A 22,902-nucleotide genomic window follows, 5' to 3' on the forward strand; every position below is an offset into this window, starting at 1 on the left:
AGCCCTGTGGCCAGCCCCTCCCCAAGCCCTGTGGCCAGCCCCTCCCCCAGCCCTGTGGCCAGCCCAGCCCCTCCCAGCCCTGTCGGCCAGCCCCTCCCCAGCCCTGTGGCCAGCCCCTCCCCAAGCCCTGTGGCCAGCCCTTCCCCCAGCCCTGTGGCTAGCCCCTCTCCCAGCCCCAGCCCCTCTCCCAGCCCATCGGCTACGCCCAGCCCATCGCCTTCACCCAGCGCTACGCCCAGCCCATCCGCATCGCCCAGCCCGACCCCATCACCCGGCTCATGTACCAATGTGGCACCGCCAGATGGGTACAGCTGCGCCCAGCGCGTCATTTGGGGCCAGTGCAAGTGAGTAGGGGAGGGTGACCGCCGTGATGTATGTGCAGGCCTACGGCGACTGGCATTCATGGCAAGCCTTCCACACTGAACTGGAGGAACTCCTTCTTATCTCATGTCATTACCCTGCCTCACTAAACATATGGTCCCCTCCCCCCTCCCCCCCCCTTCTTCCCACCCAGTCAAACCTGGATGATTGAGGGGAACTACTGCGCCAGGTCGTGCAAATACTGCACCACCAGCCCATCTCCAAGCCCAGGCTCGTCTCCCAGTCCAACCCCGTCCCCCAGCCCGCCACCGACCACCTCGCCCAGCCCCTCCCCTGTCCCGTCACCCAGTCCTTCGCCGAGCCCATCACCCAGCCCAGCGGCATCCTGTGTCAACGTGGTACCACCAGACGGGTACAGCTGTGCCCAGCACGTCATCTGGGGCCATTGCAGGTAACCTGGGGCAGAGATGGGCCGTGGCAAAGTCCGCCAAGTTGTGAGCGGGGCGCACGCTGGTTGGGGCTAGGCTGCCTGCAGGATCACTGTGCGTGCCTCCATGTCCTGTCCAAGCTGCAGCTGGTTGCACCATCGATGCACATACCATCTCGCCCATTGGGCCCCCCTCCCCACACCCTGCTCGCAGCCAAACCTGGATGATCGAGGGGAACTACTGTGCCAGGTCATGCAAATACTGCAGCACCACCTCGCCGTCGCCTTCTCCCTCACCCAGCCCCCCCGCCTCGGCCTCCACTGCTGCGCGGTTGTCACCCTGCACGGATAACCCTACTCCAGATGGGTACAGCTGCGCCCAGCAATCAGGATGGGGCAAGTGCAGGTGAGGAATTGGCGAATGGGTCGAAGGGGTGTTGGGTCTTTGCTGGCTTGGCCCTGTCTGGTGCCCCTGTCACCAGCACCCCCACCTTGTGACAAGAGCCGGCTCTCGTCATCCTCGTAGCGCGACATGGATGCTGGATGGGAACTACTGCGCCATGACTTGCGGCCGATGCACGACGCCCTGTACGGACAACCCGACCCCCGATGGATATACCTGTGCCCAGCAATCAGGATGGGGCAAATGCAGGTGACGATCGGAAATTTCTTGAATAGAGGTTTGTCTGCACTGCCCTGCTTCTCTACTTTGTTGGGTGGTTTTGCCACTGGGATCTGCAGTCTCAGGCAGGCACCCATCCTCGCTGCTCCCTGCAGTGCTGCCTGGCTGCTGGATGGGGACTACTGCGCACAGACCTGTGGCCGATGCACGCAGCCGTGCACAGACGTGCCCCCTTCCGCTGAGTACACCTGCGCTCAGCAAGCGGGCTGGGGCAAATGCAGGTGGGTCGGGAACCCGAGCATGGTGGCAGCGGTGCCGTGGTGCCCTTGGCAGGGACTGCCGCAGGAGCAGGGCGCTGGTGCGAGTCTCTCCCTACTGTGCCCGCTTCCTCTCACACACCTCTCACACCCCTCCCCTAACACCCAGTGAGTCATTCATGACGAGCGGCAACTACTGCCAGATAACCTGCGGCCGGTGCCCCACAGCCAGTCCCTCCGCCGCCGCAAACTCTATCCTGGCGGGCTCGGTCTCGGAGCAGTCGCCTTCACCCTCTGCCTTCGCAGCACCGTCGCCCGTCGCGTTCGGGCCTCCGCCATCGCTGGAGGAGGACAGCGTCGACTTCTTCGAGGACGAGCCGCCCCAGCTCATCAGCCAGCGGTTGTCAGCACCCCTTGCTCCTGTCAGCCAGCTGCCACCTGCGGAGGAGGAGGACACTGATGCCTTCCTGCCGCCTGTGGCGCCTATCACTCTCACCGAGCAGTCTCCGGCAGCCGTCCCCGACGAGGTCCTTGGCGGGTTTGAGGAGGACGACGAGTCAGACCTCTTCATGGAGGACGAGCCGTTGGGGCCCATGGCCGAGGCCGTGACAGGGTTGGAGGTGGTGGCGATGCCCCCCGTGCTGACCGGCACCTGGCCCTCCCCGGCGCCTGCCGGCGGCGCAGCCGGCGCCCCGGCCTCCGAGGACCAGCCGGAGGTCGAGGAGGGCTTCAGCATCGACAGTGTGGTAGTGCCCTCCCCGCCCCTCACCCAGACCCAGGTCATCATCAACAGCCAGGTGCCGGAGGCCGCCTCCCCGCCCGCCAACGCGTCGCAGGCAAGCGGCACCGGCTGCGCCAGCGACACGCCGCCCCCGGGCCTGTCCTGCCAGGACGTCAAGTTCCAGGGGCTATGCATGACACCGGCCATCCTGGACGCCGGCCTCTGCTCCATCACCTGCGGCTTCTGCGCCCCCAGCCCCAACCCCCCTGCCCCCCATGGTCCCCACCGCCGGCAACGATTCGGTGGTCACAGACTCGGCGCGGTCCCCCACCTTGGTGTCCTCGGCGCTGAACCGCGCCGTCATCAGCCCCGGCTGCGTCGACGTCGCGCCGCCCGGCTACGCCTCCTGCGACGTGAGCGCTGAGTGGTGGATGATTTTTTGTGAAGGATGGAGGGGAGGACCTGGGTGAGGGAGGATGATGCATGCATGCAATGTATGTGTGTGCAAGTGAGCCCTCGGCAGCCTTCGTTTGGTGCACCCACAGCCACACCCCTGATCCCTGGGCATCCCAAACCAAACCCACACCTGCGCCGCCCTGTCCATCCAATCGCAGGCCTTCCTGACCGGCTACTCTTGCGATGCCAATGAGCTGGTGGACGGCACCTACTGCCAGCTCAGCTGCCAGCGATGCGTGGTGACAGACTCCCGCGCCCCCGGCGCGGGGCCGGTGCTGCCGCCCGGCAGCTCCGGCCTGTCTGGGCGCAAACTGAGGATGTGACATCCTCCCCGGGCCCCGTTCCCCACATGCCATTGCCCCACCCGTGTCCTCGCTGTATTGCAGCTTGTGCATGCTCCATACCGAGCATGCTCCCCGCTTTGACTTCGTTGCTGCTGCTGCTGCCGCCTGCGCCTCAACCTAGAGCGTCGCGCCCTCAGAGACGAAACTGCCCGTCCAAACACTTTTTTATTCACTGTTCGTGTGAACAAATGCAAGGACACTGGAGGGCATTGGGAGTGAGGGGGCTCTGGGAGACTGACCTCCTGTGTGAAGAGGTCCTACATGGACATTGAGGATCTCGGGGCCCGAAACCCGTGACAGACGAAACCCTGGATGGAAAACACGCCCTGCAGGGACGAGCCTCACTGCCTCCTAGATCGTGCCGCGGAGAGAAGGCGCAAGGGACTGAGCTTCACCCTGACCCAGGGGTCCTATTCGCGCGGCCATGTGGGAGTTCTGGTGAGAGTCGGGGTGGCTGTGGCACAGGGTGCTCCCTTTCGGACCCTTGCTGCATCATCCCAATTCCCTGCGACATGACCATAATGTTGTCCACAGGAACGAGAAGGCGGCGAGCGAGAAGGCTGGCGCCCGGCTGGGCAATCGCACGGGGTCCACTCCCACCCTGTCTGCCAAGAACAAGGGTGGGTGCAGGGAGGCCCCGGCATGATCCGGTGCGCTCTTCCTGTGGAAGGACCCGCACTGGATGTCAGATGTGTCATTCAGTGCATGCAGCCCTTCACTGCCACGGCTGCAGATGGGCCTGCAGGCGAAGAGACGTCGGCGGAGTCGCCCACGCACATCATCTTCAAGGACCTGAAGCTCCTGGCCGATCACAACTATGAGTCTGGTGGGTGTGCGGGGGACAGATGGTTGCAGTCCAGGGGCCAGTCATGGGTGGCAGGCCGCTGAACGTTGTTTGGCATGAGCAGGCCGAAAGCTTGTGAAGCACGCAGGTGCAGGGATGCAGACCCCCCTGCTCGGATCGTGCATGCCTTGCTGCTTGGCACATCAACCACAGACACACTCACCCCCCTTCAAGTCATTTCTGTCCCCAGAAGAGGAAGGCACCCAGGATCAGGATGTCTCACCTGGAGGCTCGATCAAGATCACAGGATCGTCTGGGGGAAAGGTAAGACTGGACCTCTCACGTGAACGCTCACTGGCCTGTGCGGAGCGCTCTTGGCAGGCTGCACTCTGCAGAGGGTTGTGCCTGTGCACCAGTCAGCAGCCGCCCATAGCTCATGCTTGCACCACCTGCCGAGGATGCTCCCCTCCCAACTTCTGCATCCACTCCCTGCCTGCTCCAGCCGCGACTGAAGAGGGTGGACCGCCAGAAGCTGATTGTGATCTTGGTTGGACTGCCCGCTCGTGGCAAGACCTTTCTGTGCAACAAGCTCATGTGCTACCTGAACTGGTGCGTGCTAGTGGGGGTCTGTGAGGGGGTGGTTACTGCGGTGTCAGATTTCGGGTGTGTGTTCGGCCTGTTCCGTCCCCTCCTTTCTCCCAATCTCGCCCAGCGCCACAGCTCATGCCGCACTGGGCCCCGCAGGCTGGGCCACCCAACCCGCCACTTCAACGTCGGCATGTACCGCCGCAACGCGGCCGACCAGGAGGAGAAGCACGACGCCGCCTTCTTTGACCCCGGCAACGCCAAGGGGCAGGAGGTGCGGCACAGGGCGCTGCTGGCGGCCCTGGACGACATGGAGGCCTGGCTCGCAACAGGTGCGTGGCGAGGGAGGGGGGGAGTGGGCATATTTTGCCTCGAGCGTTGTTAGGATCGTCGAGCCAGGGGCTGTTTGGCCACGGGGAGTAATTTTCCCAGTGAGGCCGGCGCTGAGTGCCGGAGTTCTGCTGACGCGCTGTGCTTTGGGCTGCAATGGGATGACCTGCACTCGATTCAGTCTCCCTAGGAGCTCCTCACTCGCCCTCTGAGCTCTCGACCCCTGCCCGGGCCCCGTGACTCCACGCAGACAGCGCGCAGGTGGCGGTCATCGACGCCACCAACACGACTGAGGAGCGACGGGAGGAGCTGAAGTGCCGCTTCCATGGCACTTGGCAGTACCTGTTCATCGAGTCCATCTGCAACGATGAAGTGGTGAGGGGCGGCGTGGGTGGGCCTGGCTGATGCTGTGACGGTGGTGGTGGCTTAGACAGAGTGTTAGTCGGTGCGGAGCGCATGGCTGGCCTTCAAGTTTGTCCATCGATCCCAGCCCGACTACCTGAAGCACTGCCCCATGCCACCCCCCACCGACCATCCTGGCCATCCGTCTTTGACAGGTCCTGCACCAGAACTACAAGTGGAAGATGCTGTACAGCCCTGACTACAAGAACATGGATCCAAAGGAGGCCTGGGAGGTGGGCAGTGGGTGTAGATGGGTGGATGGGCTTGGAGACCATGCCGAGCATGTCAGGGCATGGAGATCTGGTGCTCAGGTCTCGGAGCCGCAGTGATGCAACATGTTGGGCCTGGAGCATGCATGTCCCCGGCCTCGTCAGCCCACTGCCCCAGCCGTCTTGCACCCACACAGGACTTCACTGCTCGGATCAAGAAGTACGAGGCGATATACGAAACCATCACAGACCGCCGCCTGCACTACATCAAGCTCATAGACATGGTCACAGGTGGGGAAGGGATCGGCGGCGGGGGAGGAGTGCAATGTGGCAGGCTTGGGGCGCAGGTATCCATTCTCATGGACAAGCCGCCTGGTGCGACAGGTGCCACCGCCAACCCGAGCTCCCAGACGCTCGATCCAACGCCAGTTGCTAGATCCAGCGCCATGCACTCAGGCCCACCCAGAAGCTCACTCCCACAGGCTCCTCCACAATCCCACCATGCAGGCAAGGGGTACATGGACGTGAACCGTATCTCCGGCTACATTCCGGGCAAGATGGTCTTCTTCCTCATGCAGGTGGGGTGTGGCCATTGCAGCAGTGGTGGTATCGGATGAGGGGATGATCTTGAAGCCGGGCATTCTTGAGTGGCCACCTTGCCCAATCCCCTACCCTCCTCATCCATCGGACCCCCAGGTTTGCAAGGGCCTGGGCCAGCGCCGCCGCATCTGGCTCACGCGGCATGGGGAGTCGGAGTACAACACCATGGGCAAGATCGGAGGAAACAGCGGCCTGAGCCTGAGGTACGGGGAAAGAAAGGTACTGGGTGTTTTCCAGCAGGGCAAAAGCCGGCTGTGTGGCTGGGGCGTCACTCCTTGAGTGCTTTCAATGTTCTGGGTCAAGGGCTCCCTCATGAAGAAGAACCGCCCATGTCTCGGTGTCACATGTGCATGTTTTGATCACCCGCATCTTTCATCCCGCCTCCGTCCAACACACATCCGGGGCGGGGAACCGACCCCAACCGCAGACTGGCCTTCTTATGGGTATTGTATATTGCCATGACATCCCTTGGAGCGACCCCCCCCCAAAAGACCTGGCCACCCGCCCCTCCACACACATTCCACGGTCACCCCCCTCCAACCACCCCCTTTCGTCCACCCCGCCGCACTCATACAGGGGCCAGGTGTATGCGCGCCTGCTGCCCCAGATCCTGATGGACAGGGTGGTGCCGCTGGCGGGGTCGGCGCCGCCGCCTGTGGCGGTGTGGACCTCCACCCTGGCGCGCACCATCATCACCGCCTCAGGGCTGCCCTTCCCCAAGGTGCAGTGGAAGGCGTTGGACGAGATCCAGGCGGGGATCTGCGAGGGCATGACGTACCGCGAGATCGCGGCGCGGCTGCCCGGCGAGTACGAGCTGCGCCGGCGCGACAAGCTGCGCTACCGCTACCCCTCTGGCGAGTCGTACATGGACGTCATCCAGCGCCTGGACCCGGTGATCAGCGAGGTGGAGCGGGAGCGGGAGTGCGTGTGCATCGTGGCGCACCAGGCCGTCCTGCGCGCGCTGTACGGATACTTCATGAACAGGCCGCTGGCGGAGGTGCCCAGCCTGAACATCCCGCTGCACACCATCATGGAGCTGACGCCGCAGCCCGACGGCACCATGGCCGAGACGCGGTTCGAGGTGGACGTGGACCTCGCCGCGGCGAGGGAGGGGCTGGCGGGTGATGGCGGCGGGGAAAAGGGCGGCGACCACCAGAAGGCTGCCCGCGGCATGCCGCGCTCCGCCTCCCTCGCCGAGCTGCGCGCCAAGTCCTTTGTGCGTCAGCTCGATGCGTTTGGCAGGCTCAGCTCCGACTCCGACGACCCGGGCAGGCTCATGCCCTGACAGCGCCCAAGGGTGTGGGACAGTCAGCCCTAACCCCCTTCTTGCCCTCTGAACCGAGGTATGAAACCCCTCGGCCCTCGAGATACTGCACTTGGTACTCCATCTTTTATTTTTTCCTGTGAAAGAGGCAATCCGGGCCTGAACCACTGCCCCTGGCCCCGGATCCATGCAAGAAAAGTTCATGGAAATCCCCCCTCGACGACAAGTGTCTGATCCCATGCCCTCGAGCTTGACAGCCTCTTGCTGTGAGGAGTCCTTTTGAGCCGGGCACACCCCTTCCTGCCCTGCCTCCTGCCAGGAGAAGGCCCCCCCTCCCTCCTCCAGCCACTGCATGGCCATTTCAGCCAGGGAGAGGCCAGAGGTGTGAGGTACAGCATGAAAAATGGGACATCGGTCCAGCACTACACAGCCTGGTGACACACGGGAGGAGGCCGCATCCACGCGCCCTTCATCCCAGGCGGGCCAGGACCCGCTGGATGGCGGCTCGCATGGCGTCCACCGACAGCCCCGTGGTCACGCGGATCTCCTGCACATCACGCCCTGCCCGGGCCACGAGGTTGAAGCCGCCCGGCACGGGCCGGCGCGTCATCCACAGCTCCAGGTCCTGCCCCGGGGGTGGGGGGAATAGCGGGGGGGAGGTAAGCAATGGAGGGATTCCCAATCTCAGGCCCTATGAACCTGCCTAGGAAGGCCCAGGCAACCCTGCCAGGGCCCCGCCCCTGCCTGCCCACTGGTACCCACCTGGGACACAGTTTGGAGCTCGGAGGTTTCCCTGCCCAGCTCCACCTTGTCCACGCCCTCCTCCTCCATCAGCGCATCCAGCAGGGGCTGCAAGCCCTGCGACATCCCCACCCCGCTCCCAAACCGCACGTAGTTGTTGAACTGCACCATTGTTGGGTGGTTGGGGAGGGGGGTTTTTGTCCTTGTGCACCACTTGCACCGTTAGCCCCAGACTGTGCACTGTCAGGCATGCAAACTCAGGACAATTTGTTATCCCTCCAACCCGTTTCTATGACACAGTCTACCCACGCTGCTGTTCAGGGGCATGACATGGTCCAGGGTCTCCTTGAGGGGGTCCTGCTGCAGGGCCCGCAGCGACGCCACCAGCTGCGCGAGGTGAGCAGGGGAGCGCGTGTGGAGAAGATGGCTGAGCAACATGCGGGGTGGCGCTTGGATGCAGAAATGGCCCAGGCACAAGCAGAACGATATGGCACCAGTACCTCAGAAACACATGAGAGGCTGTGGCATCCTGGCAGCCTGCAAGGTGGAGCGGCGGCCCCCACCGTCATACCCTCTAGACCACTCCAAGCCATCTCCCACCCTCGCCCACGTCCCACCTTGGTCTTGGGGGGTGGCGCCACGATCTGCACCATGACCTTGACCTGCTGGCCCAGGGTCAAGTACTTGTTCACGTCTGATACCCAGTCCCAGGAGATCTCAGAGGTGGGCACAAACACCTATTTGTTATTTAGGAGGGGCAGGAGGGGGGAAGAGGGCCTGACAGGAACCTCTGGATTGCTCCTCCTCTGGGTACCGATGGGAAGGGTCCCCTTGTCCAGGCACAGGCAGGGCAGCCACATTGCTACCTCCATTCCCTCTTTCCACAACAGCCCCCTCACCTGGCCCTGCTGCCCCGACGGCGCCTGCACCTCCACAAAGGCGCCGAATCGGTGGATGGATCGCACCAGGCCATCCAGCACCTGGCCAACGTAGAGCACATCCGACAGAATGTCGCGCTCGGCTGCGGTACAGGAGCAGACCACGCGCCGCTCAGACTTTGCAACCTGGAGGCATGGGGAGGCGGAAGGTGCTGAGAAGGGGAATCAAGATCAGCTAGCCTGCCCTGACGGTGCACTGAGCGGGTCATCTCTGCTCGCGCTTTTCCAAGCCGTGCGCCCCCCCGCGTGTCGATCAGCAGCTTCCTGTGAGTGAGCTTGCATGCGCAGGCGCGCACATGCCTGCCTCCACCCGCCGCTCACCTCCATTACTCGGACGGTGATGGTCTTATTGATCAGGTAGGGGAAGGGCTCCTCGCCAAACTCTCCCCGGTTGGCGCGAGCATCCAGATCTGGCTCCGACACGATGGCGTTGCCCAGCAGGGCATAGGGCACGAATCCCTGCCGCGTAGAAGGGGGGATACACATGGTGAAGTAGACCGTACAGCACAGGTCTGGCGGCAGGCTCATTGTGCAGTGACACGCCCAATGGTGCATTCAGCCACCTCAGGAGGTCTCTAAGAACCGCATGACATGCCACATGCCCCACTCTTTCATCAAACAGCGGGTATTCACCCACCCTGAGGCCTTCAATGCGGATGAGGCACCCAGACTTGATGGTCTGCACGATAGTGACCTCCTGCAGGCGGCCCGTCCTCCGCATGAGGTCAACCCGCTCCCATGCAGCATCCCGAGCCGCCACCTTGGCACGTTCATTCTCCCGCTCCAGCTGAGGTGAGCAGAGGGCAGCAGATGGCTGGGGGATCGCTGATCATTCGAAGCTGGTGCAAGTGCCCCAGGCAAGCACACCTAGCACACACTGAAGAAAACCTCTCATGTGCCAGCCCTACATTATTGCGCTCGTCCACTTCCAAACGCCCCATCCAGACCTTTCACAACAACTCCTTCTCACCCGCTCAAGCCCAGCGTCGTCTGCCCCATCCACGCCGTCCTCCGGTGTGACATCCGGCGATACCGAGGCCGTCTCAGGCCCAGATCTCATGCTGATGGAGTCGACGCTTCTCGTGGCCCATGCCGCCCAGGGTCCCCCCGCCCATGGCTTAGAGGGGGCGCAGGAGCGTCTCGTGTGTCCCACCGATACAAATGGCTGCGTGACCGGTGGGTGAGTCGCTGAGATGATGCTGCAGCACAGCACGGCATGCCCAAAGCTTACATGAAGCCCTGGTCCCCATCCAGATACAGGCTCTCACCCTGAAGGCCTGTGCCAAGGGTCGGTATACTGCCTTCGCCCTGCATGCCCCACTCAGGTGCTGGCATGCAGGCCCTGTGGTGAGCAGGGCACCGGTGCCGCCCATGGTCCCTGTCTTCCGTGGCTCACTCACTCCCGCAGTCACGTACGCACGAGTAACCGCCACTCAAGATACTCAGTGCAAACTTGATGTGCCGGAGGTCTGCACGTGTGGGCTGCAACGCTATCATTCCCTCCTCCACTCGTCCACGATTCTCCGGTCGATATGGATGCAGGTTGCTGCGCGTGCTGCGCCCCGGCCATCCATCGGGGTTGGTGCACCGCGAGCGAGCCCATGTCAATCTGGCAGGCCGGGGCCTAGACCCCAGCCCCGGACCACAGGCTGCCCAGCATTCCCAACCTCGCCGCTCGACCGGAAAGCGGGATCGTTGCGCATACCAGCACTAGCCCGCACGCCCCGGGATGGCGTCAGCCTTGGTGGGGTCGCAGGTGTCGAGGCCCTGCTCCTCCCCCTGCTCCCTGCGGCCTGCTTCGATCCCCCGCTCCCTCAACCCCATCCCTCGCCATGTACTTCTCAAAGGTGATGTCGGGGTGCGTGGATCTCCGTGGACCGCGCGCCGGTGCGCCACCAGCTTCCTACGACCCCCTGCCCCCGATCTGGACCCACCCCGACCCTCAATCTGTCACCCGCGCAGGCCCCGGGCCCCTGAACCGCGCCTCCACCCGGACGGCGGCCGCCAAGAAGGAGCTGATGATGTGGGAGTCCCTGCGCGAGGCGCTGGACGAGGAGATGGAGCGCGACCCCACGGTCTGCCTGATGGGCGAGGACGTGGGCCACTATGGCGGCTCCTACAAGGTCTCCTACGGCCTGCACAAGAAGTACGGCGACATGCGCCTGCTGGACACCCCCATCTGCGAGAACGGGTTCATGGGCATGGGTGTGGGCGCGGCGATGACGGGGCTGCGCCCCATCGTGGAGGGCATGAACATGGGCTTCCTGCTCCTGGCATTCAACCAGATCTCCAACAACTGCGGCATGCTGCACTACACCAGCGGCGGCCAGTTCAAGGTGCCCATGGTCATCCGCGGGCCCGGGGGCGTGGGGCGGCAGCTGGGCGCGGAGCACTCCCAGCGCCTGGAGAGCTACTTCCAGAGCATCCCGGGGGTGCAGCTCGTGGCGGTGTCCACCGCCAAGAACGCCAAGGCCCTGCTCAAGGCCGCCATCCGCTCCGACAACCCCATCATCTTCTTCGAGCACGTGCTGCTGTACAACGTCAAGGGCGAGGTGGAGGGCCCCGAATACACCCAGTGCCTGGAGCGCGCCGAGATAGTTCGCGAGGGCACTGACGTGTCCATCTTCTGCTACTCGCGCATGCGCTACGTGGTGATGCAGGCGGTGAAGCAGCTGGAGAAGGAGGGGTACAACCCGGAGGTGGTGGACCTCATCTCCCTCAAGCCCTTCGACATGCAGACCATCAGCCGGTCGGTCAAGAAGACGCGCCGCGCCATCATCGTGGAGGAGTGCATGAAGACCGGCGGCATCGGCGCCTCCCTCTCCGCGGTCATCCACGAGTCGCTGTTCAACGACCTGGACCACGAGGTGGTGCGCCTCTCCTCCCAGGACGTGCCCACCGCCTACGCCTACGAGCTGGAGGCGGCCACCATCGTGCAGCCGGAGAAGGTCGTGGCGGCGGTGCACAGGGTGGTCGGCGCGCCCGCCGGCGTGGCCTACGCCTAGGAGCGCGGCGTGCTGCTGTGGGCGAGGCTGGAGCGCCATCCGCAGGATGGAAGGCGGGCGGCTGGCTGGCGAGATTGCTGGGCCCTCTCCCATCCGAGGACCAGGCCCTTGCCAAGTCAGGAGGCTGATCCCTGACTGGCAACGCCCTGCCCTCGCACGTCCACTGCCCTCCCGTCGCGGCTGCAGAGCGTCATGGCCATCCCTTCAGCTGGATACTGCCTCCGCCACCGGCGCGGCATGTACTCCAGCTCATCAGACCGCTCCCAGAACACACTCCCCTTTGAGATTGGTGGGGAGGATCTTTGGGTTGCGATGCCAGACCCTTCCCCCTGGGCCTGCCTTGCATGTCGTACCAACTTCTTAAGGTGCACTGTGGACAGTACACACTGGATAGATGAACATGCCTTCATCTGTGTGATTTTGCGAACACCAAGCTGAAAGGGGCGCTGCGGAGATTTGGTCAGGGCTCAGGGAGGCGATGGCCCTTGCGAGTCCTGCCATGATCAAAGAGAAGGGGTGCACGATGCATTCGCTGGGTGGAGGGCTGTTTCAGTGGGTGCAGGGTCCGTTGGATGCTGAGTCGGGGGCATTCTCTACGCCGCTGCTGGATCAAGGGGGGAGGGGGGCAGGGTGCGTTCGTGCAAGATTTGTTCAGAGCCCCAAGCTGGGGCAGGCTAGAAGCCAAGACGCTCCAGGAAGGCGGTGACGGAGGAGTGGACTCGAGACCTGCAGTGCAGCGGCGGGGAAGGAGAGGAGGGCTTGGGACACATGTGCATCATGGCTGGGCTGGAAACAAGGGGCTCTCAGAGAAGCAGCCCGCTTGCGTCGGCACACGCGGAAGCAGCCCTTTTGTATATTTCTAAAAAGCTGGGGCTCTGCGACATGCCCACACCTGTCTTCGTCGGAGCCGAGGTAGCGCGCCACAAACCAGGCGGTGGTCAGGAAGCCGATCAGCTGGAAGAGGGTGCTGATCTGTCGGGCGAGTGCAGGGAGGCAGCCTGAGTTTCGAGGTGTGCTTCGTGAGGCCATTCATCAACGGCACTAAGTAGTGCATGCAGCTTTACAAGATCCACAGCAGGCAAGCTCGCTGGTTGCCAAGCATGGCTCGGTACCCAGATACCCGGAACAGTAGGGCAAGGGGGACTTACCCCGGGCAGCGCATCGATCCGCTCCACCACGCCAGACAGGATGTACAGGGCCAGCAGGGAGGCAGCGCCCGCGGCCATGACGGTGGGCTTGTCCCTAGTGGCCTCCCACTTGCTCTGCAGGACGGATCGAGGGCGACTGTGGATCCAGGGGGGGGCATGATGCCGACAGCTGGGTCATGGCTGTGCGACTGAAGCGAGCTAGGCAGCCATCACACCTCGAGCATCTGCTGCCCAGGAACATGAACAATGCAGATTCCGGTGTTCCCTGCTCTCGGATTCGTGAAGGCGATTCTCCCCAGCACACCTTGGCGGCCTCCAGGGCCTCCTCCGCTTTGCCGGAAAAGGTGCCTGCAAAGTCCTCGGTCTGCAGCTTGGCGGACTCCAAGAGCTTCGCGCCCTGCTGCTTGGACTCCTCCACGCTCCTGGACACGTCTTCTGTCTTGAAAGCGCGCGCGGTGGTGCGAGAGGCCGGGATAGGGCGGGGAAGTGTGTGACGCGCCAGGGCCGTCCTCCTTCATGGGGGGAAGGGATGAGAGGGGTGATCAGGCACCATTCGGTGGCGGTGGCAATGCTTGAATGTAATGTTTAATGTATAGCATCAGAGTGATCGGACCCAGTTTGATTCAGTCCTGAGTGTAAATATTCTTCCCTCCCTATGCCACACACTGGAGGGTGACGCGGCTGCCAAGCACGAGCGTGGACGCCATGGCAGGAGATTTGAACGAGACTCGAGGAGGAGTTTGCAAGGGCTTCTGGTGGTGGGATCGATCAACGACCGCCGCTTGCCCAGGTTGTATATTTGAATCTGTGATTTCAGTGTCGAAATTGTGCGCGACAACCTGGCGTCGCTCTTTCTAATCACCACGCCGGCACCAGGGGAACTTGAGTACAACATGGCACACCAACATGGCGTCTTTCCTCGCTGCCGGTTGGCAGACATGTGAAGGAGAATCACTTTGCTGCTGGATGATTTTCTATCGGACCACCTTCAGTCAAGCACCCACTGGCGTGACGGCTGTTCCCCGGCCTGCTCGCCTACAGTGCGTGCAGGCGTCGGCCTTTCAAGCCCGCAGACGACCTGCGGGGGCTGAAAAGAAACCTGAAGCTCCCCCTGTGAGTGATAAGAGGCAATCCAAGCCTCCGCCAGTCGATCGGCGGCGCATCGGGAAGGACGCCCCAAATGCTCCTAGCGGTCTCCAGCGCCTGAACAAGGTGAGGGCGACCATGTTAGTATATCCCTCTTGCTCAGCATCACGAGCAAGTTCTGTATCGCGAACCCCATGCGCGTTTCACCAAACCAATCTGGTCTTTCACATTCTATCAGGCCATCTCCACGGCCGGAGTATGCTCCCGACGAGCGGCCGATGAACTGATCTTCGAGGGCCACGTCAAGATCAATGGCGTTGCAGTGCACGAGCCAGGGACTCGGGTGGACCTCGGCAAAGACAAGGTACTGGGGTGGTCGTATTTTGAAACGGTTGGAGGGAGGGGAGCACAGGGTTCACGCCGTGGGGAAGATTGTGAATGGGAGGGATCTGCCCAGCTTTCTGCACACCTGCCTCGTTACGAAGCGCAAGCGAGTGTGATAAATTCCGACAACGGTGCATGGAAAGGTTGGATTTGCTGCATCCAGCTGTGCCTGAGCGTGCTCCCTCCTCCTCGCACCACCTCAGGTCATCGTCAAGGGAAAGGCGCTCACTCCCCAGATCGCGTCGCGGCGCTTCTACTTTGCCATCAACAAGCCCAAGGGGTACATCTGCAGCAGCCTGGCAACCGCCCCAAACCCGCGGCCAGAGCGCCTTGTCACCTCGCTGCTCGACCCATGGTTGAGGGAGTGGCGGGCGCGCGCCCCTGCCGCCGTGCTTCCCCCTCGCTTCTTCACCGTCGGCCGCCTGGACGCACAGTCCGTGGGCCTCATCTTTGTCACTAACGACGGCGAGTGGGCGCAGAGGTGAGAGTGGGTGAGGCGCCGGGGGTAAAGGCGAATGCCACCCACGTTGACTTTCTGTGCATTGGCGATGTAGTAGCTCAGCCCTGGGGGCCATTCCCAACCCTGCGCTGCGTGTGTGTCGGTCGTCGAGGATGAGGACATTGAACCAAACCACTGAGTGGGTAACACCACCCTGCGGATCTTTCAAAACGAGCTTTTTAAACCTGAGACGCACCGAACACACACACACTGCTTTTATTTGAGCGTCAGCTGCCCTGACCTTGGCACGCCGTGCCTTGCCTTGGCCTGTGGCCCTGACTAACCGAATCGTCACTCCCGAGATCATCCCCCCTTCCCTGTTTCACTGCCAGCCAGGGCTGCACCCCCCCCACATCCCTCCCCGCGCCCCCGCACAGGGTCATGCACCCCTCATCAAACCTCACCAAGGAGTACTGCGTGACCCTGGAGTCGCGGCCCCGCCTGCCCGACCTGCAGCGGCTGGCGGCGGGGGCGGCCATGGAGGACGGCACCTGGGTCACGCCCGTGTCCGTCACGCTGGACGACAGCGTCGCCTCCAAGCCCAACCGCGTGCGCATCGTGGTGGCGGAGGGCCGGAACCGCGAGGTGCGGAACCTGGTTGCGGCGGCGGGGCTCACGCTGCGCACGCTGCGCCGCACGCGCATCGGCGGCTACCGCCTGGACCCAGGCGTGCCCTTCGGCGCGGTGCGAGAGCTCAGCGTGCGCGACACGCGCCGAGTCCTGGACCGCGGCGCCCAGGACCGGGCCTGAGCGCGGTTTTGTACCTGTTTTGCGCTCCATTGACGGAGGTTTTGACGACGTCTCGAGGGGTGGGCGCCCATGGCCTTTCCGCAAGGAGTTTCTCATTCATCCGAGTGGCACCCCTCTGCTTGCTCCGCCCCTCTTGCGCTTGCTGCGAGTCTTGTTACTCACCCTCTGCCTGCTACCGCTGCCGTGCTTGCCTCCACAGCAGGTTTTTCGCCCCGTTCCCTGCTGGACCCCTTGCTCGCATTCCTGTTGTCGGCCTCGCCTCTCAACCCCTCGACCACCATTCCTCGACTGCAAACCATTCATTCTGCCAGGCATGACGCCCTGCATATGCCAGGCAGACCAGCAACCGAGCGCAACAATGGCTGGTAATGAAGCAGAGCACATGGCCCCGCGCGAAGCATTCAGCGCCGTAGCCAGGCTCACGCGCCCAGCAGCGCCCGCCCCCGGTCTGCGATGTCGGCCGGCTCGGCCATGGCCCCCGTGCCGTCGTCCCCGCACGCCAGCCGCTTGGCGATGGGGCCGATGCTGTGCATGCCCAGGCCGGCACAGGCGTGCATGTGCCGAGCGGTGAAGGGGCTGTCCCACATCAAGGTGTTCATGGCCGGCGCCAGCTTCATAGGGCGGTGGGGTGAGGGCATTGGCATTCTCTTGTGGGTGGCAAGGACGCGCCTGCCAAGCTTGTGAATGAGCGACTCATTCATCAGGTGATCGAAGAACAGAACAGGTCACCTTGGGTTGATGTGCAGGGGCTCCCATCACAAGGATGGCCCCCATTCCAGCCCAACACCCAACACAAACGCACCAGGACCGGCTTGCGAAAGTCCCAGGCCCGCGCGACGCAAGTGACGAGGTTGTCGCAGAGGCCGGCGGCCAGCTTGGCCAGCGTGTTGGCGGAGAGCGGGGCGATGATTAGTACGTCGGCCCAGCGCCGCAGCTCGATGTGGAGGACCGGGTCGCCCACGCCATGCCAGGCCCGCCACTCGCCCTCATCGTCCAGGAGCGGCAGGCAACTGCCGGGGAGCTCCAGGCCCTCCAGGAAGGCCCTGGCCCCGCGCGTCACCGCCACTTTAACCTCCGCAAAGGCCAGCAGATATGTCGCCAGCTGCGCGGTCTTGATGGCGGCCACGCTGCCGGTAACTGCCAGCAGCACCCGGGGCCGGCGCGCCGGCGGAGGGGTGGGATCTCCCGTTCTGTTTGGTCCGGGCGGCGCTTCGGCGGCGGGCTCAACGGGGGCATGCGAGGGGATGCTTTGCACCTGTGTTGGCCCAGCACTTGCGTTCCAAAGCTCGTCCTTGTCAGCTTGTGCATCCTCCAATCCCTCGTTTCCCGCAGCAGACGGACTTTGTGGCGGCGTCGCGCCTGCCACAGGCCTCGCGGCGGCAGCGCCGACGTCGTCGGTCTCCCCTTTCTCAGCACCAGACCCCGCCACATAGGCGTCCAGCACAGAGGAACGATGCATGGTCACGTCTCGGCGTGCTGGCTCCTCACGCCGTAGCCGGGCGTCGCAGCCCCAGTCCCGATCTTGACCTCCAGGCGCTCGCGCTCGGCCCTGGCCTTCTCAAAGTTGCGTGCTCTGCGTCAGGCAGGTTGAGGATGAGTACTCAAGCGCCGACAGTGCTTGGCCATTTACGTTCCTGGCTACGCCGCGCTGACAGAATGAGTGACCGTAGGGTCCAAGTATGCCAAGGAAGTGTGCATGACGATGGCGCACGACGAAGACTGCATCCCACGGCGGAGCTGCATCATAAAGAGTCTGCCATACGTCATACCCAGACACCGACCTGTTGTCCTTCTTCTCCTGGCGGAAGCAGGCGTCCAGAGCAAGCTTCTGATCTGTGCACACGCCCCAGAACTTGGCAATGCTCCTCTCCTTGTGGCAGCGGTTGAGCGCGTCAATGACCTATAAGATGTGAAGATGAGATTGCCTTGAAGATGTTTCCAGCAGAGAGTGTCGCGCCACCAAGGCTGCCGATGTTGCTCACACCCTGCGAGCAGTGCATGGTGTCGGACAGTCGTCACCGGGCCCGGGAAGAACCCACCGAGGCTCCACAGCAAGAACTTGTCATCTTCCCACCTCAATGCAAGAAGGATGCTTGTTCTTGTAGAGAGGAGGGTGCATCGCGGACACCGATGAGCGAGAGACCCGCCGCAGTAACCTGCCGGACGGACGTTTCACGGATTCGAGACCAGGTTGTCAAGGCTTCTGACTCGCACTGGTTAATCCGGAAAGCTATACGTGGTAAAGCCTAAACGAATTACCTGGATGCATTCTAACTGTCCCGCATCGCTCCGATTTGGGTGACGTGACTCCATGTGTGCTTAATTCAGGGAGCTTGGGCCTCGCCCGGCCTCATTCTCCAATTAGTCACTTTACAGTTTGGGATTGTTTCCCCAACCTTTGATCTTTCCCGCAATGGCCAGCATCCCTGCTTAGCAAAGGTCAATCTGTCCAATCTCATGAACATACAGCAACCTTCTGGACACCAACGATAGAGCTGAGATGCTGGATTGTGAATCTATAGCAGTCAGTTTAGAGCGCCTTCCAGTGCTCTGTGATACATGAGTGTGGTCATGAGTACACCATCTGTTGGAAAAGGGTTGGGGTGGGGTGGATTCGCTTCCTTGCAGTACGTCAAGTTCTCGTAGGGCCTGAGTTTGTCAAGCAGCGACTTCTACACTGCCATCAGCGGTGTCGCAGCGTATGCTTTCTCGACTTGGGACCGCGGAGGCACTCCATAGAGGGTTGTCCTCTGCCGTGGCACTCGACCTTGAAGTAGGTTGGAGTGGCAAGCATCAGACGGGCGCACTCGAGTGAGATCCGCGACTCCTAAGATGCAATGCTGCCCCACCCTGCAATCTTCCCAAACATGGCATGCAACTCTACCTTGTCTGCCGGTTCAATGCTGTGTGCACACAAAACAGACACAAGGATGCAAAAATCATTCGCCTTCCTGCTTCCCCAGCTATTTGCCTATGTTTCCTCCACCGTCCCCCCGGCAACATACCTGCTGTGCGGATGAGATCATCCATGGCTTGTGGGCCCAGCTCCTGCCCATGGGAGGCGCCGGCCGCCCTGCTGATGGACTCGTTCATCAGCACCCCTCCCATGTCGTTGCAGCCGGCCCTCAGCAGGCCCGCAGCCTCAGACGGGCCCATCTTCACCCAACTACGCATCAGGGAAGGTTGGGGAAGGGTGACAAGAATGCCGATCCCACCCCCGGAGCTTCGTCAGCAGGCATCCTTGACAGGCAAAGCCGCAATGCAGCAATGGGTGCATGCTGCGGAAGTTGCTCAATTGTTTCAGTGGGCAATCGGTCCTCAACCTCGCAACACCCTCATCCTCTCAGCCCCCCCAATCCGTATGGGGCTGCTCAAGGGCAAGACCGCACCTATGATTTCCAGAAATGGAACACCCACCCACACTCCACCCACACCTGGCCTGGATGCTGGGGATGCACCCGTCTGCAAAGACGAGGCGCGAAACAGCGTGCAGGAGCGTGCACTCGTGCAGGGTGGGGCCCCGCCGCGCTTGACCCCGGCGGTACAGCGGCGCCTCCATGTGCACAAAGGGCAGGGGCACGAACTCTGTGACCAGGCGGCTGCGCGCGGCGAGCGAGCGCAGGCGCAGCAGGTGCCGGGCCCAGCTCTCGGGGCCCTCCACCGATCCAAACATGATGGTGGAGGTGGTGGGGAGGCCTGCGTCGTGCGCTGCCGCCGCAACCTCCAGCCACTCCTCCGTGCTGAGCTTGTCGGGGCAGATGGCCGCCCGCACTGGCGCGTCCAGCACCTCTGCCGCCGTGCCCGGCAGGGAGCCCAGACCTGCCGACTTGAGTGCGGACAGGTAGCGGGGCAGGGACATGTCCAGCGTGCTTGCCCCGTGCCAGACCTCCAGCGGGCTGGCAAGAGGGTAGAAAGGAAGAAAGGTGCGGGAGAGGTTAAAGGCGGGAAGTGTGCAGGAACTTGGGTAGGCAAGGGTGAGGAGCTATGGCAGAATGCAGCCTCACTCTTACCATTGCACACCCTGCGCACTTCGTGGCCATGCATGACCAACAATACTATTGGTGCTGGTATACGACAGCGCTGGGAAGCATTGAGGCCAACATAGAGAGCAGCGACAGGCCCAGACCAACCCCTGCACCCTTGTCCACTCCCCACCTGAAGGCGTGAACGTGGATATTGGGCGCGGCGCTCTTGGCGGCCTCCAGCAGGCCGAGGTAGGTGTTCCCGTCAAAGTCATGGTGGATGCCTCCCTTTTCATGTGGGGGAGGGGGGAGTGTGGGGGTGTGGACAGGGTGATTCTGGATGCACAACTGGCAGACGCAAAGCTATAGCCTTGCAAAAAGATAGAGCCTGATCAGAACTGGGAGCAATCAAGCCAAGGCCAGGCTTGCCTTAGGATCGCACATATCCTCCTGGCATCCGCCCAACCACGCCACCACTTCACGTTGCCCTACGCTCCGATAATCCGCAGAGAAACCACGGATTCCCTCTCCCCCCCTTGAAATATCCCCCCCTTTGGGGCCAACCCTGAGCCTGCAGCACCCACCTGCATGCAGACCTCCGAGGCTCCTCGAGCCCACGCCTCGGCAACCCGCCGCCCAACCTCAGCCTTCGTCAGGAGGTATGGGCTTCCCCTTGCATCGGACGGTCCCTTGGAGAAGGCACAAAAGCCGCAGGCATACGCGCAGAGGTTGGTGTAGTTGATGTTGCGGTTCACCACGTAGGTGACCTCGTCGCCATGCAGCCGCCGGCGCACGTTGTCGGCCGCCGCGCAGACCGCCTCGAAGTCGGCCCCACGCGCGCCCAGCAGGAGCCGCACCTCCGCCTCTGCCGGGGCGTATTGCCCACTTGCCAGCGCCACTGCGAGCTCTGTCAGTGCATTACTGGCCCGTTCAGGCCGGGGCATGGCTTCGAGCGCCCCATCTCGGCACAGGGACACCCGCCAGGCGGCGCTTCTTGTGGTAGGGCTGGGCACATGCGCATGCGTTGCTCTGTTGCTGTGTTGAACAGAGGGCGCAGCATCGTCCACATCCGTGCGCCCGGCTTCCACCCCTTCCATTGACTCCTCCCGGTCCTTGGCATCTTGGCCTGGCCACCAACTGCTCCCCCGGCTCAGCCCTGAGGCGTCCGAGGCCCGGAGGACGGCCGCCAGCGGGCTTCCCGCGCCGCGCCGCCCGTCCAGCCACCGCCCGCGCTGGTCCAGGGTGGAGTGCGAGGGGTAGACGGGGAGGCGCGGGAGCAGCAGCTTGCCTTCGGCGGCGGTGGCCCGCGCCAGCGAGGCCAAGTGCGGCCACGCCTTCTCGGGGTTCACCCAGTCGCGCGTGAGCGGGCTGACCCCGCCCCAGTCGTTGACCCCGGCACGGAGCAGCGCCTCCCACTCCCCCTCGCCCCCCGCCGCCAGGTTGGGCGGCGACTGCACGCTCATCCCCGGTTCGAACATGAGGCGCGCCGCCGCGACCGCCCAGAGCGTGTAGGCCCTGTCCGGCGGAGGCGTGCGCGCCATGCCCGTGCCGGGCTTGGGCACGAAGGGCTGCAGGATCAGCTCCTGGACGTGCCCGTGCCGGCGGTGCAGCGCGCGCAGCGCGCGCAACGCGTCGACCGTGTCCGCCCTCCCCTCCCCGATGCCCAGCAGCAGGCCTGTGGTGAAGGGCACACCGCGTTCGCCGGCCTCCTCGATGCAGCGCAGGCGCGCGGTGGGGTCCTTGTCCGGGCAGTCGTGGTGGGGGCCGCCCGGCGCCGCCAGCGCTGGGGCCGTGCCCTCCAGCATCAGCCCCTGGCTGGCGGATACGGCGCGCAGGGCCGACAGCGCGGGCCCAGCCACGACCCCGGCGTTGACGTGGGGAAGCAGGGGCGTGGCGCGCAGCACCTCCCCCGCCGCCGCGGTCACATAAGACAGCGTGGAGGCGTGGCCCAGCTCCGCCAGCTCGCATGCCGCCTCGGGGTACCGCGCCTCGGGCCTGTCGCCCAACGTGAAGAGGGCCTCGGTGCAGCCGACAGCGGCGCCGGCGCGCGCCAGGCCGACGACCTCTTCCGGGGTCATGTAGCAGCGTGCGCCAGGACGGGGCGGCGCGGCAAAGGTGCAATAGGCGCAGGAGTCGCGGCAGAGACGGGTGAGGGGCAGGAAGACCTTGGGGCTGAAGGTGACGACGCAGCCGTGGGCCTCGTCGCGCTTCAGCGCCGCCGCCTCGCACAGTGTTGCCAGGGGGGTGGATGTCAGCACGTGCATCAGGTCCTGGAGTTGGAGAGGAGGGGTGGGAAGGGCGCCGGTGTGGGGCACATGGTGTGGGCTTGCATCTGCATGCAGCATAAAAATGCATAGATTATTCCCGGGGATTCAAGCATTGTCGCGCGCCGCCCAACCCCCAACTCTCAGCACCTCGGTGCTGTCGATGTCCTCCAGCTCATGCATCAGTCGTGTTGCGGCCATGCTCGGGCATGCCCGAGGCAGAGCCGGGGATCGGGCTCTGCATCGCCGGCTGCTTGCAGACCGGTGGAGGGGCCGGGAGACGCCAACCCCCAAGCGATCACTGCGCGATGCCCGCATCGCCTGCACGTCTCGCACTAGAAAATTACAGATCTACAAGTCCTGACTACATCTGCCATGCTCCTGTCGGGATCATCGAGCATGGCTGCATGAGTAGGATCTCCTGCTCTGTGGCCACCGTTTAAAAGATCGCCGCTGCTGGGAAGGGCCTGACATTCCTGTACTTCGAGAGGGTCCCGTGATGGATGGGCTTCGTGAGCGGACCTCTGATACTCGCATGGAAGGATGGTTGACTCTTAGGTCGCATTTTCCTGGCTCTTCCCTGTTTTGGCTGTGGGGTACCAAGCAATGATGGGGCACGACCTGCACAGCTGGACAACAGCGTGGGTATACTGTTGTTCCACCCCACACATGAGCACGACTTTAAGGGTGGTAAGGATGGACAGGTGCCCAATGCAGGCATCTGGCCAGGCCCATTGAGAAGTACTTGCACATACTCTATCTGTAAGAGTTGCGGTCCATCACCTGGTGATTGTCCTTGGAGA

The 22,902-nt window shown here is 63.3% G+C and overlaps 8 protein-coding genes across 8 annotated transcripts in view; 3 read left to right on the forward strand and 5 right to left on the reverse strand.

Moving 5' to 3' along the window:
• F751_1962 (G8 domain-containing protein) overlaps positions 1 to 7,343 on the forward strand; it is a gene marked incomplete at both ends in the record, with an annotated part of 14,864 nt that extends 7,521 nt beyond the window's left edge. The window contains 17 exons of the mRNA XM_011399669.1: positions 515 to 550; positions 592 to 708; positions 963 to 998; positions 1,797 to 2,247; positions 2,963 to 3,040; positions 3,582 to 3,586; positions 3,683 to 3,768; positions 3,894 to 3,974; positions 4,183 to 4,256; positions 4,435 to 4,541; positions 4,677 to 4,849; positions 5,098 to 5,222; positions 5,405 to 5,482; positions 5,656 to 5,749; positions 5,966 to 6,036; positions 6,155 to 6,261; positions 6,635 to 7,343. Of these exons, the coding sequence (XP_011397971.1) occupies positions 515 to 550; positions 592 to 708; positions 963 to 998; positions 1,797 to 2,247; positions 2,963 to 3,040; positions 3,582 to 3,586; positions 3,683 to 3,768; positions 3,894 to 3,974; positions 4,183 to 4,256; positions 4,435 to 4,541; positions 4,677 to 4,849; positions 5,098 to 5,222; positions 5,405 to 5,482; positions 5,656 to 5,749; positions 5,966 to 6,036; positions 6,155 to 6,261; positions 6,635 to 7,343 (2,428 nt within the window). The remainder of the gene's footprint in view (positions 1 to 514; positions 551 to 591; positions 709 to 962; positions 999 to 1,796; positions 2,248 to 2,962; positions 3,041 to 3,581; positions 3,587 to 3,682; positions 3,769 to 3,893; positions 3,975 to 4,182; positions 4,257 to 4,434; positions 4,542 to 4,676; positions 4,850 to 5,097; positions 5,223 to 5,404; positions 5,483 to 5,655; positions 5,750 to 5,965; positions 6,037 to 6,154; positions 6,262 to 6,634) is intronic.
• Positions 7,344 to 7,791: 448 nt separating this feature from the next.
• On the reverse strand, positions 7,792 to 10,061 carry F751_1963 (30S ribosomal protein S1; the record flags this gene model as incomplete). The annotated part of the gene is made up of 8 exons (XM_011399670.1): positions 7,792 to 7,947; positions 8,085 to 8,225; positions 8,373 to 8,450; positions 8,681 to 8,800; positions 8,963 to 9,127; positions 9,323 to 9,460; positions 9,639 to 9,788; positions 9,972 to 10,061. 8 exons carry the CDS (start codon positions 10,059 to 10,061, stop codon positions 7,792 to 7,794), a joined length of 1,038 nt encoding a protein of 345 aa, XP_011397972.1.
• Positions 10,062 to 10,833: 772 nt separating this feature from the next.
• On the forward strand, positions 10,834 to 12,006 carry F751_1964 (Pyruvate dehydrogenase E1 component subunit beta; the record flags this gene model as incomplete). The annotated part of the gene is made up of 1 exon (XM_011399671.1): positions 10,834 to 12,006. The coding sequence occupies one exon, from the start codon at positions 10,834 to 10,836 to the stop codon at positions 12,004 to 12,006; it is 1,173 nt and encodes a 390-aa protein (XP_011397973.1).
• A 674-nt stretch (positions 12,007 to 12,680) lies between these two features.
• On the reverse strand, positions 12,681 to 13,861 carry F751_1965 (Protein CURVATURE THYLAKOID 1A, chloroplastic; the record flags this gene model as incomplete). Its single annotated transcript, XM_011399672.1, has 5 exons — positions 12,681 to 12,732; positions 12,899 to 12,978; positions 13,155 to 13,268; positions 13,459 to 13,666; positions 13,821 to 13,861. 5 exons carry the CDS (start codon positions 13,859 to 13,861, stop codon positions 12,681 to 12,683), a joined length of 495 nt encoding a protein of 164 aa, XP_011397974.1.
• A 199-nt stretch (positions 13,862 to 14,060) lies between these two features.
• F751_1966 (putative RNA pseudouridine synthase) lies at positions 14,061 to 15,873 on the forward strand (the record flags this gene model as incomplete). Its single annotated transcript, XM_011399673.1, has 4 exons — positions 14,061 to 14,198; positions 14,479 to 14,604; positions 14,828 to 15,105; positions 15,501 to 15,873. The coding sequence occupies 4 exons, from the start codon at positions 14,061 to 14,063 to the stop codon at positions 15,871 to 15,873; spliced, it is 915 nt and encodes a 304-aa protein (XP_011397975.1).
• Positions 15,874 to 16,292: 419 nt separating this feature from the next.
• F751_1967 (Phosphopantothenoylcysteine decarboxylase) lies at positions 16,293 to 17,332 on the reverse strand (the record flags this gene model as incomplete). The annotated part of the gene is made up of 2 exons (XM_011399674.1): positions 16,293 to 16,484; positions 16,676 to 17,332. The coding sequence occupies 2 exons, from the start codon at positions 17,330 to 17,332 to the stop codon at positions 16,293 to 16,295; spliced, it is 849 nt and encodes a 282-aa protein (XP_011397976.1).
• Positions 17,333 to 17,334: 2 nt separating this feature from the next.
• Positions 17,335 to 17,992, reverse strand: F751_1968 (COX assembly mitochondrial protein 2; the record flags this gene model as incomplete). The annotated part of the gene is made up of 3 exons (XM_011399675.1): positions 17,335 to 17,446; positions 17,655 to 17,773; positions 17,948 to 17,992. The coding sequence occupies 3 exons, from the start codon at positions 17,990 to 17,992 to the stop codon at positions 17,335 to 17,337; spliced, it is 276 nt and encodes a 91-aa protein (XP_011397977.1).
• Positions 17,993 to 18,398: 406 nt separating this feature from the next.
• On the reverse strand, positions 18,399 to 22,300 carry F751_1969 (FO synthase; the record flags this gene model as incomplete). The annotated part of the gene is made up of 6 exons (XM_011399676.1): positions 18,399 to 18,457; positions 18,879 to 19,039; positions 19,308 to 19,769; positions 20,029 to 20,123; positions 20,420 to 22,105; positions 22,241 to 22,300. The coding sequence occupies 6 exons, from the start codon at positions 22,298 to 22,300 to the stop codon at positions 18,399 to 18,401; spliced, it is 2,523 nt and encodes an 840-aa protein (XP_011397978.1).
• Positions 22,301 to 22,902: the final 602 nt, after the last annotated feature.

The sequence above is a fragment of the Auxenochlorella protothecoides genome (assembly GCF_000733215.1).
Source record: "Auxenochlorella protothecoides strain 0710 unplaced genomic scaffold scaffold18, whole genome shotgun sequence".
In the NCBI taxonomy this organism is placed as follows: Eukaryota; Viridiplantae; Chlorophyta; class Trebouxiophyceae; order Chlorellales; family Chlorellaceae; genus Auxenochlorella; species Auxenochlorella protothecoides.